We start from the raw sequence: 12,682 nt of genomic DNA, 5'->3' as shown, positions 1-12,682 counted from the left end.
TCAGATATACAGAGAGGAGGAGAGAATATGAGCACCAGTTTAAGTCTGTCCTGGCTGCTCCACTTCCCTGCCAGCTCCCTGCTAATGGCCTGAGAAAGCAGGAGCAGCAGATGGCCAAGTCCTTGGGTTCCTGCCTCCATGTGAGGATCCCAGAAGCTCCTGGATCCTGGCTTTAAATCAGTCTAGCACCAGCTACTGTGACGATTCAGGGAGTGAACCAGTGGTCTATCTTTCCATATTTCTGAATCTTTCAAATAAAAAAAAAATCTTAATTTTTTGCATCAAAATTTATCTTTACCATTTTGCACAAACTTTTTAAAGCAGCAGTTGTAGCACATTCGCACAGCCAGTCCCTAGTAGTCTCTTCACCTTACAAAGCAGGCTGTGTGTCTGCCCCGCAAGCCCTAGCCGCCCGTCTGCTGCCCCGCAAGCCCTATCCGCCCGTCTGCTGCCCCGCAAGCCCTAGCCGCCCGTCTGCTGCCCCGCAAGCCCTAGCCGCCCGTCTGCTGCCCCACAAGCCCTTGCCGCCCTGTCACCAGCGGCCACCGTGCTTTGCATCTCATTTGACCACACGCAGTGCCTGATGTGAGTGGAGTCACACAAGGGCAGTGTTTGCTTTTGTGATAACATGTCACTTGGTAAGAGTTCCGCAGGCTGTTAGAGGTGAAGGGTGTATCACGATTTCCTCCGTTTTGAGGCTGCGTGCTGCTCTGTTGTGACACACGCAGTCACACACCGTTTATCCATTCATGTTTCCTTTTAGACTGTGAGAACATTCTCTTTGAAGGGAATGACTACCAAGCTGTTTGGACAAGAAACTCCGGAGCAGAGAGAAGCCAGAATAAAGGTGCTAGAAGAACAAATACAGGAAGGAGAACAGCAGCTGAAATCCAAAAATCTGGAAGGCAGGTAAAGATGCTGACATGTTGAACAAAGTTAGACTGTAGACTGTGTGGCAAGTTATTATTATTCTATTTTTAATAACAATGGTCAGTTTCCTTAGTGTCCCTGGATACAGCCTGTTTGTCTACAGTGCAGTGATTGCCCATCTAAGAAACGTGAGTTAGCAAAACTCATGTTATAGAAGCAGTTGTCGTGGAGAGAGGCAGCAGTCGGCTGCATGGTGCTATTTCCCTGCTCTGTTTGTGATGTCTCTTCCCCATGCACATCCCCTCCGTCCCTTCTTCTCTGCTGAGCAAAGCCTGAGCACCCTCTACCCAGATCCCACATTACCACAGGGTGATGCCTTCTTGGGTTCCCTCCAGCCAATGTGGCACTTGGCTCACGCTCCTCGAGTGTGGCAGGCCTGTACTGGGGCTGCGGCCCTGGCTGCATGAGAAGTCTTTCACATTCAGTGACTTTATCTTCTTTGTCTTTGTGCCCATACCTACCTCGCATAGGGTTAGGCATGTTTTCCAGAATCATTTCTAAAATTGCTGTCCTCAGAAATCTGCTATCACTGATTTTTACAATTCTTTTCCTCTGAAACAAAGTAGACTAAGGCTGACCATGAGTCTGTCACTGGTTTTGAGGTGGTTTTTATTCATTTTAAAACTGCTGCCACCAAACACATTGAAGTAAATTTTCCCTAGTAGATAAAAAAGACAAATTCCTAACAGGATCCTAAAACTCTAGTTGTCATGTAAAGCAGCTGTGTGCAGAGTGTGAGCCATCACCAGCTGGCCAGCGCTGGCCAGACACTCAGGGGCCACATCTGCTCAGTTGGTGAAATGGTTTGCAGTCATCTCTACCCATTGGATGGAGGGAACTCAAAGGTGGTATTCTCATGCCAAACTGGAAATTGCTAAAATGCAGACAACTACGTGCCTAGTGCCTAGTCCCTACTTTTTCCCTCATTAAAATTTTTAGGAAAATAAAAAATTATAACTCATGCAAGCAATAGCTGTTTCCTCTGTAAGACAGTTAACCAGTTCACATGCTGGCACAAAGACTAATCTGCCACCTGCAGCGCCACCATCCTCTGTGGGTGTCAGTTTGATTCCAGGCTCCCTGCTCATGACCTAAGAAAGCAGCAGAGGATGGTTCAAGTCCTTGGGCCCTTGTATCTTCGTGGGAGACCTGGAAAGAAGCTCCTCATTCCCGTCTTCTACACCCAGATCTGTAGACCAGCCCCGCTCTGGCCATTGCTGCCGTTTGAGGAATGGGCCAGGGGATGGGAAGACCTCTCTCTGTCTCTCCTCTCTCTCTCTCTGTCAAGTCTGCTTCTCAAATAAAAAAGAAATCTTAAAAAAAAATCAGAACTAGTTAGCTCTATGTGTAATATATTGTTTATTTAATTTACACAACAGTAATGATAATACCTTTTATTGCAGAGAATTTGTAAAAAATGCCTGGGCTGATATTGAACGCTTCAAGGAGCAGAAGAACCGTGACTTGAAGGAAGCCCTCATAAGCTATGCAGTCATGCAGATCAGTATGTGCAAAAAGGTGGGTCTGGGAGCCTTCAGGAGGCCTGTAGATGCCTCCACATTCCCTTTTTGGGCTACAATCTTCGTTTTTCATTCTTGTCTTCTGAAATATTTCTCAGGTGCCCTTCTTAATTTCAAAAGAAATGTGGGCAAAGGTGTCAGTTATTGAGTGTTGCTCATGTAAAGTTCCAAATGTGTATTCCCCATTCTTAGAACGGGAAAGTACTCTTCCTAATGGTGACCTCTAAGTCTTGATGGCAAATGCTTTAAACATTACTTTGGGAAAATCTGGTTATGGATATGGTTTGTTAATAAAGTGATCTTTCCTATAACCAATATCCATAGTGAAAGGTGTGAACATGAAAGTTTATCCTGGTTAAAGTAAGTTTTGGCTGTCAGGAGATCTTTCTAAAATGCTGTTTAAGAAGAAAGTAGAGGATGTTTCTTATGGCAGCTGCTTCATAACCTGACGTCTGCCAACATGCTCACCAGTGCTTTATGTCTGCCAAGCATGTCATGTGCCAGGCAGTTGGACATGCATTACATCAGGCCTAGGGTACAGTGAATTCTCATATTATGGAGATCTTAGCAACACTGTATTCATCAGCAACTCTAGCACTGTAATTTATCCAAAAGTCGTAACGTTTTGGACAAGAGCCATCCCTTCCTCCATTATTTCACTTGCATCACCAGCATGAGCACTACAGCACAAAGATGTTTTTATAACACTGGATCTACTTGCTCTTAAGAAGGCTTTTCTTAGCTTAGTCAAATTCATAGTTAGGCCTGAGTCAACTGGAAATTGATTCAGACTGTGAATCTTTAAGGTCATAAAGGAACGACAAACTCTGACAGGTACATCTGCCCGTGCCAGTGGTTGTACGTGTTGCAGCTGGGTGGTCTTTCTGGCCATCATCTTTTTACTCCTGCTTACTGCAGCTGCCGGGTGCTTGGCATTTGCAGTCCTTTCTAATTTGCCTCTTTTAACCTCGGGAACCCTGAAAGATCAGCTCTCAGAGATTTTTGGAACTGTTTTTGTTTGGTTTGGTTTTATGAAAATTTGATTATTAAGCTCCTTGTGATATCCTATTGCACTTTTCTCCTTTTCCATTAGTAAAATGCAATACCTTTAATATAATGGTTTAAAGGACTTTTCCCCCAGCATTTTTATGGTGGGCTGATTAATGGTGCTACAAATGTAATCTCTAGTTTTGAAAAAAATTACCCTAGTTTATTGGACATTCTGTGGAATACTTAGGGATTTACTCACATGTGCGATGCTAACAACCATAATAAACAAGGATTTCCCCAGGGTTTATGTTCACTTTATTTGCTAAGAATAGTGCTATAACATTTCATTATGTTTTATTTTCTTGCCTTAGTGAAATAAATTTTTTTATTTGTAAATCTGCAGTGTGTTTTTAGGAACTTAAAAAGTCAAGTTCTAGAAGGCAAGATTAGCGTCAGTTTTTACACAAATAGAAGGTGAATCTTACTTGTGTGTTAACTTTTAACATTTACTATGCTTTCTTTGGTTAGCCAGTTACAGTGTTAACTGAATGTAACCAAAGCTTTGATTGAATATAATCACATTCTAGTACTAACAAGTCAACATGTCTGTTTTTCACAGAAAAAAATTGTTTTTAAAGGTATATTTTGCTTACTTGAAAGGTGGAGTGACAGAAAGAGTGGGAAAGACAGAAAGATCCTCCATCCACTGGTTTACTCCCCAGATGGCCACAACAGCCAGGGTTGCACCAGACTCAAACCAGAAGCCAGTAATTCTGTCCAAGTCTCCCGTGAGTGTGCTAGGGGTGTTTGGGACATCTTGTTCTGCCTTCCTGGCACATTAGCAGAGAGCTGGTTGGGAGCAGAGCAGCCAGGACTCACATCAGCTCTCTGATATGGAATCAGGCATTGCAGTTGGTGGCTTAACCTTCTCTGCCACAGTACTGGTACATTCTGCTTTAGCATCAGCCATTTTGGAAGCAATTGTCTATTTCATTGAGCCAAATAGGCCAAAACTTTAAAAAAAAAAAAAAACCTCAGTGATTCTAAGCAACTTTATTTTTGTATAATTAGTTATAAAAGGAGTGAGATCTTCCATCTATTGATTCACACCTCAGATATCCCCAGCAGCCAGGCTAGGCCGGGCTGGGTCAGCAGCTGGACACTCAGTCCGGCCTCTCTCTTGAATGGGAGGGGTCCACACACTTGAAGCCATCACCTCTTGCCGCATAGTGTGTACATTATCAGGAAGCTGGATTGGAAGGGGAGAAGGCAGGACTCCCACCAGGACTCAGTCATGGATGTTGGGGTCCTAAGCAGCTGCTTAAACTGCCAAATGCCCACCCCAAGGTTAGATGTATGTGTGTATACATAATCATTTACAGGCTATGAGGGGACTTCCAAAAGTCTGTGGAAAATGGAATTAAAAGATCAGGTTATTTTGTTGCAAAAAGAATTTTGAAATCCAGGCGTACATAGTTTTCCTGTGATACACATTTTCCTTTAACTCTTTGCAAACCTCTCCTGTGCATGAGTTGAACCAACATTTGCACTACAGTAGTTTGCCTTTTGATTTCATTTTTCTACAAAGTAAAGTAGTCTTGTACATATTTTCCCTGAGCAAAAGCAGGAGCACAGTGACTGCCAGGGTGCTGTTTGGGCTTCTCTGGTCTCTCGCGGACACGATACTGCAGCAGCGTGTGCCGTCGCACTCTGTGATAGGGAGCATTCCATTAGATACGACTTGATCCAGCCCATCTAAGGCATTTTGAAGAGTTTTGCTTTTCATTAATCTATTTGCTTTTTGTATCCCATCAGGGAGAAAGAAAACTCAAAAAGATTTCTTGGTTATTGTTTTTTGTTTTTGTTTTCTGTTTGATGCCTTGATAAATACTGATACACTTTAATACCACATATTTTTTTTAAAAAGTTCCCTTCTTTGAAATGGGCAGTTATTGGAGAATCCATACCCGCTTATTAAACACCTTTGTTTCTGCCACCTGCTCAAGGGTTGCTGTGACACACCACCTTCTTTGAGGCTTACCAGGCCTACCTCCAGGTGGCACTCGGTGGACTGCTGCACAGCTGAGAGGAACTCAAGGTTTTGGTACAGGATGAGTTTTCATCTCTATTGGAGCAGCAGTTTAGTAACTCCGTTTGTGTTTGTTGTACTAACAACTTCTGTTTCAAATTCTGTACCGAAAAGACCGTCTGAAAACATGACTTGCTCGCACAGAGGTGATAACGAGTATGTGACATGAGTAAGTGCATTTATGATTCAAACCTTGGAAACTCAGTTTTCTGATATTTGTAGAAGTTCTTCCTCTGTCTTGAGGATAAATGCAGAATTAAACATTCACTTCCTGTCAGCAGTTTCCTCAAATGGTGTCGTATTTACTGGACTTGTTAATTGTTACCAAAAGCAAAACTTAGCATGCTGCTGAGCCAAATATGGTTTTGAAAAATGCTTCCAGAATCATATTTTAAAGTTATTTTTATTTTTAGGGAATTCAAGTTTGGACCAATGCTAAGGAATGCTTTAGCAAGATGTAATCCTGTGAAATGAATTCCTCTTCAATCAAAGTGCCCCAAAACAGAAGCACAAGTAAATAACAGAAATTTAAGTTACTACCCAGTCTACAAAAAATACACATTAAGTTGGATAAGTTCAGCTTTCTTTAACCTGATTGCACTTGTGTTCATATAGCACAAAAAGGGTGTATTTTAATGAAGATTAAATATTATTAATTTGAGTTTTGGGGACTGGTGCTGATTCCAAAAAGTAAATTTAATAATATATACCAATAGATTTTTTTTGTTTGGTTGGGCTTCTGAAGCAATGACTGAATGTCAACATGTTGATTAATTTCCACATGCCGGTTTTAATACCAACTGTTTTAGATTTGTTCATGTAAGATGTTTTTTCCCTGAGGTTGAATTCCTGTATTTACCCAGTAAGACATACTTGTCTGTTGTAGGGGGTTATTTTCTCTTGCCTTACAGTTGAGCTGTTTGATTTGACAAGCTCAGCAGTAGAAACTTAGTATGGATTCTAAGGTTTTCGCCCACGTTCATTGAAGCCCCCTGTAACACCTGCCTTCAGTTTATGTTTATCAGAATTTTGATACTGGCCAGAGATCTGATGCTGCCAACCGAGAACGGCTCAGCTGCACAGTGGAGTATGTCGCTAGGACCGAGGCTGCCATGCAGGGCGCTGTGGCTGAGTGTTGGATGGAAGGATCCCGCTCCCCTGGCGTTCTTCCCCCCGGCGAGGAGCCTCCCCTTGCTCTGCTGGGCTCTGCACATGGCATTTCAGGGTACGAGATGTAGCATTTCTCATACGAGTAGACGCACGTGCCGGTGTTTGTCTGTTATCAACATCCTTCTTTTCGATTGCTTGGCTGTAATTTTTTGAAAAAGATAAATTATATTGTTCTTTTTTTATGTATGTTCTCGTGGTATGTGTTCAGAAGCCAAGCACCTTCATTTTCCCAGCTTTGCAGAATCCTAACTGTACTCATTATTTCTAATGATAAAATGAAAATTCCCAGTATTGTTCAGCATTTGACTTTTTTACATGTTTAAACTGTTGCTGGATTTTTGTGCTGTTTGCCAAACTTACACAATCAATAAATGAGGTATCATGCTGATTTTCAGAAGATTTTTATTATTGTAACAGGACGATCCACATATATTAATATCTGATGATCCATGAAGAAAAAAACACATGTCATAGTATGTCTGAAGTGTTTAGTTGTATAAATTGGTCTACTATATTGAAGTGTTTTTTTTTTTTAAATAAGGTGTTGAAGTAACATGATATTGAAATTTCTATTGGAGTTTTTTTTTTTTTTTTTTTACCAAGAAGCAGCAAAATCATCTGTACAGGTACATATTTCATTCCACTGACTAGTATCACCTTTTGACTAATGAAATGAAGACCTTTCTGCTTGGCTTTTAAAAAACAGAAGCCACCTCCTCCCGGGCTCATTTTACTCTGTATGAAATGTATCAGGGTATTTTTTGTGTGTTTTGTTTTATAGCTATCAGCTTCCTATGGTGGTGGTGGTGGTGGTGGTTGTTGTTTAATTTGTTTTTATTTTTCTGATAGGAAGAATTATAGGGAGAAGGAAAGAATGAGAGAAATCATCCATCTGCCTGTTCGCTCCCCGCATGGCCACAATGGCCGGGACTGGGCCAGGCTAAAGGCAGGAGCCAGGAGCTTCTTCCAGGTCTCCCACGAGGGTCTGGGGCCAAAGACTTTGGCCATCTTCTGCTGCATTCCGGGCCATTAGCAAGGAGCTGGATGGGAAGTGCAACAGCCAGGACATGAATTGGCCCCCATATGGGATGCTGACATCACAGGAGGCAGCTTAACTTACTACACCCCAACACTAGCCTCACCTCCCTATGTTTTTGAAAAGATAAATCTGGGGGAAAAATTCTGTTCTGTGAAATATATAAGCATAAACTTAGTTATTAGTATATTCAACTCAAAATCCCTTGGTGAATTGGCTTGTCTAATTTTATAGCAGAATCATTCCTCTAAAGAAAACTCTTAAGGAATTTTATAATGGAAATATTTGTACTAATCAGAATAATTATAAAGAAAATAAGTAGTATTCAATAATTTTTTTGATATTTTAAGAAAATCATTAACCAGTGAATGTGGGAATTCCAAAGTTGCAAAAGATACTTAGAAAAATTTGTGAAAAAAATGAATTAAAAGGTAGGTTTATCTCATTGCGCATAAACTTTCAAAACAATGCATTTGAAGGATATTTTAAAAGATCATGGGGAGCCTGGCGCGGTGGCTAAGGTCCTCGCCTTGGACGCACCAGGATCCCATATCAGGATACCGGTTCTAATCCTGGCAGCCCTGCTTCCCATCCAGCTTCCTGCTTGTGGCCTGGAAAAACAGTTGAGTACAGACCCAGGGTCTTGGGACCCTGCATCCGCTTGGGAGACCTGGAGGAGGCTCCTGATTCCAGATGGGTGCAGCTCCAGTCATTGTGGCTGCTTGGGGAGTGACTCAATGGATGGAAGATCTTCTCTGTCTCTCCTCCTCTCTGTGTATCTGGCTTTGCAATAAAAAATAACTCTTAAAAAAAGTGCATGGGGTGAAGATATTTGGGCTAGAGTCTCAGACCTCCATGTTTCATATAGGAGTGCCTGGATCCAGTGCCCATCTCTGGCAGCTGTCTCCTGCTTCCTGTTCATGCCCACTCTGGGAGGCCACACTGAGGATCAGGTCATTGGGTTGAGTCACCCATGAGCGAGATCCACATTAAGTTCTGGGCTCCCAGCTTTAGGCCTAGCCCAACCCCAGTTGTGGGCATTTAAGAAGTGAACCATTAAATGGGATTCTCTCTCTCTCAAATAATTTATTATTTTTTAAGTCTGTGAAAAGCATGTATTATGAAAAACTGCATGGGTTTCAATTTTTTTTTTTTTTTTATTTCACCAATATAAACTCACCCTGGCTGGTGTTGTGGTGCAAGCCACACCATCCTGGTTGGGATGCCTGCACTCCACTGTCAACACTGACTCAAGTCCCAACTCCTGGGCATCCTCTCATCACTACCAATGCTCCAGGGAGGCGTTGCTCACTCCAGTGCTCAGCCCTGCCACACACATGAGAAGTTCCAGGCTTGCAACTGGCTCAGCCCCAGCTATTGTGGGCGTTTTAGGAGTGAACTGGTGGATTGCTTCTTAATTATGTATTCCACAAGCTTTTTAAAGTACGTGACCACAAGAGAGTAACAGAAGCAGTAACTTCTGAGCAAGGATTCATTAAATTAACGTAAGTACTTAGTCTCAAAGGGTGATTCGATCCAGGCAGTGTACCAGTGATCCAGTGGATTTAGTGTGGTCAGAGCTGAAGTCCTGTTTAACCTGCCTTCACATCCCCAGGTCTGAGTGTATACGAGTGAGTCACTGGTGATTCCACACGGCATTCACAGTGCAAACGGAGGATCCTTAACATTCCCACACCTGGCGGATAAGCAGGGACCGAGTGAAAACTCCAAAGTTCGTGAAGCAGGAGTGCTAGGTGCTTCATATCCTTACTGTCAGTCTTCAGACACAGGTGGACAGGTGGTGGTCATTGATGCTCCCAGTGAATTTCCCCAAAGGGAAGAACTGTAAGATCCCAGGTTAAGTAATCCAGACATAAAGTAATAAAAAGATAAATTAATAGAAGTAAACTTCATAAATTATGTAGCCTCCGAAAAATATATATGAAAGGAAGGAGCTAGAGGAGGAAATAAGCATGTTGAATTGAGAGGCAGGCAGTCTTCATGCAGAGCCAAGCCACATTCTGTATTGGAATGCAACCCAAGTCCCAGGTACCCCACTTCCAATCCAGCTCCATGCTGATGTGTCCTGAAAGACCGCAAATGGTGGCTCAAGTGTGTGAACCCCTGTCACCCACGTGGGAGATGGAGTGCTGGGCTCCTGGATGCTGCCTGCCCAGCTGTTGCATGTGTCTGGGGAGACAACTAATAGATGGAAATTCCCTCCCTCCCCCACTCCTTGCTCGTCTCTCGTCTTCCCCTCCCTCTCCACCCTCCCTTCTCCTCTGCCCTCCTCCTCTTCTTTTCCTCTTCTCTGTCTTGTAAGTGCTCCTTCAAGTAAATGAAACTTTTTTCAGAAGTCGCTGAAACTGAAAACCTTAACAGTAGAATAAACAGTGCCAGATGGTTCTCTGAAAGCAATAAACTAGCAAAACTATGGGAAAGAAAGACTGAAAATGTACAAGTTACTGCTATCAGGAATGAAATGGGGGAAGTTATTATAGGTCAAATACACTTTAAAAGTATAGTAAGGAAGTATTAGGAGTCATTTCAAACCATTGATTGAATGAAATTTAAAAATTCATTGGAAGTACTGCCTATTGAAACAAGGTGATAGTTTTAAAAAACATATATCAGAAATCATCCTTTAAAGACAACTATGGGTCCAATGGCTTCTTGCTGAAGTTCTATCAGATATTTAAAGAACAAAAGTTCTTATTCTACACAGATTTTTCAAAAAATATGGAAAAGGGAACACTTTCCTCTTACCAGTTTTATAAGAACAATCAGCACAGTACCCAACCATAGTCAAAGACCTTTGAAGAAAATAAAGTGACTCAATATATTACATATAAGAACATAAATGCAAAATTAGCCAACAGTTAGCTCATTGAATGCATCACTATGCAAGGAACATGGTTTATCATGACCAAGAAGAGTTTGTCTAAATGCAAGATTGTTTTTTTTTTTTAAAGATTTATTTTTATTATTTTTTCATTGGAAAGGCGGATATACAGAGAGGAAATACAGAGAGGAAGATCTTCCGTCCGATGATTCACTCCCCAAGTGAGCGCAACGGGCCGATACTATGCCGATCCGAAGCCAGGAGCCTCTTCCAGGTCTCCCACGCGGGTGCAGGGTCCCAAAGCTTTGGGCCGTCCTCGACTGCTTTCCCGGGCCACAGGCAGGGAGCTGGAAGGGAAGCGGGGCTGCCGGGATTAGAACCGGCGCCCATATGGGATCCCAGGCGTGCAAGGCGAGGACCTTTAACCACTTGCGCCACCGTGCCGGGCCCAATGCAAGATTGTTTTAGCAGTATAGGTCAGTTGCCTTTGGGGCATGAGCTGTGGCACAGCAAGGTAGGATACTACCTGTGGTACCAACATCCCATACGGGCACCAGTTCATGTCCTGGCTGCTCCACTTCTGATCCAGCTCTCAGCTTATAACCTGGAAAGGCAGTGGAGGATGGCCCAAGGCCTTGGGACTATGTATACACATGGGAGACCTGGAAGATGCTCCTGGTTCCTGGCTTCAGATTCACTCAACTCTGGCTGTTGTTTGGGGAGTGAATCAGTGGACGGAAGAGATCTCTCTCTCTCTCTGCCTTTCAAATAAAGTAAATATATTTTTTTAAGTTACCATATTCCTATAAAACTGTCATAAAATGAAATAAATGCTTTCTCAGGTTAAATTTTATTTTTATTTTTATTTTTTTAAAGATTTATTTTTATTATGTTTTTATTATACAGAGAGGAGAGACAGAGAGGAAGAACTTCCGTCCGATGATTCACTCCCCAAGTGAGCACAACGGCCGATGCTGTGCCGATCCAAAGCCAGGAGCCTCTTCCGGGTCTCCCACGCGGGTGCAGGGTCCCAAAGCTTTGTGCCATCCTCAACTGCTTTCCCGGGCCACAGGCAGGGAGCTAGAAGGGAAGTGGGGCTGCCGGGATTAGAACCAGTGCCCATATGGGATCCTGGGCGTGCAAGGCGAGGACCTTAACCACTTACGCCATTGCACCGGGCCCTCTCAGGTTAAATTTTTTTAAAAAGTTACCATATTCCCCCATGTTAATGGGATAGGTGAAACATCTCATTTGATCATTTCAGCTCTTAGAGAAAAGACAATTGTTGAAATTCACTGATGGGCCCAGCACAGTTGCCTAGTGGCTAAAGTCCTTGCCTTGCACAAGCCGAGATCCCATATGGGCGCCAGTTCTAATCCCAACAGTCCCACTTCCCATCCCTGCTAGTGGCTTGGGAAAAGCAGTCGAGAACGGCTCAAAGCCTTGGGACCCTGGCACTTGAGTGGGAGACCTGGAAGAGACTCCTGACTTCAGATTGACAGCTCCAGTCATTGTGGCTGCTTGGGGAGTGACTCAGTAGATGGAAGATCTCTGTCTCTCCTCTCTGTATATCTGACTTTCCAATAAATCTTTTAAAAAACTCTTTTAAAGAAAAAATGAAACTCATAACTGATGCATGATTATAGACTCCTAGCAAACTGGGAATAGAGGGAAACCAGTGAAGTCTGATCCCGGGTGTCTGGAAATCCCGTAGCTGGCATTGTAGCTGGGAAGCCAAGCATTCAGCCTAAGATCAGCAACGAGGCAGCAACGTGAAGCGATGTGTGTCCATCCCCCCACCTGACATACAGCTCACACTGTGTCCCCAGCAATTCTGAGCTTCCTGTGAGCCTCCACCCCAGCCTCCCTCCAACAGAGCTTCCCTCCACCGCTGCCCGCCACGTATCATTGGGCCTGTTGAATCCTGCAGCAGGGTGATGAGCCATCCTTAAGGCTGTAGTCTTCCTTAGCTATGTATTCCTGGTCCAGAGGATTGGGGAATCTTGAGTCAACACATGATTATTAAATCCAACCCTGGATGAAGAGGAGCTGGTTGACTCGGCAATAAACCACCGGATGAAGAAAGCAGCCCTTTGCACGTAGCT

The 12,682-nt window shown here is 43.2% G+C and overlaps 1 protein-coding gene across 1 annotated transcript in view; it reads left to right on the top strand.

Annotated features, from left to right (window-relative positions):
* Positions 1 to 7,087, top strand: part of LOC121167261 (sorting nexin-4-like) — a 57,231-nt gene extending 50,144 nt beyond the window's left edge. Inside the window, exons 12-14 of the mRNA XM_040996687.1 lie at positions 764 to 909; positions 2,334 to 2,448; positions 5,943 to 7,087. Of these exons, the coding sequence (XP_040852621.1) occupies positions 764 to 909; positions 2,334 to 2,448; positions 5,943 to 5,990 (309 nt within the window). The 3' untranslated portion in view covers positions 5,991 to 7,087. The remainder of the gene's footprint in view (positions 1 to 763; positions 910 to 2,333; positions 2,449 to 5,942) is intronic.
* Positions 7,088 to 12,682: the final 5,595 nt, after the last annotated feature.

This window comes from Ochotona curzoniae, unplaced genomic scaffold, assembly GCF_017591425.1.
Source record: "Ochotona curzoniae isolate NIBS_2020 unplaced genomic scaffold, NIBS_Ocur_1.0 patch356, whole genome shotgun sequence".
NCBI lineage: Eukaryota > Metazoa > Chordata > Mammalia > Lagomorpha > Ochotonidae > Ochotona > Ochotona curzoniae.
This window is presented reverse-complemented; position numbering and strand designations above follow the sequence as displayed.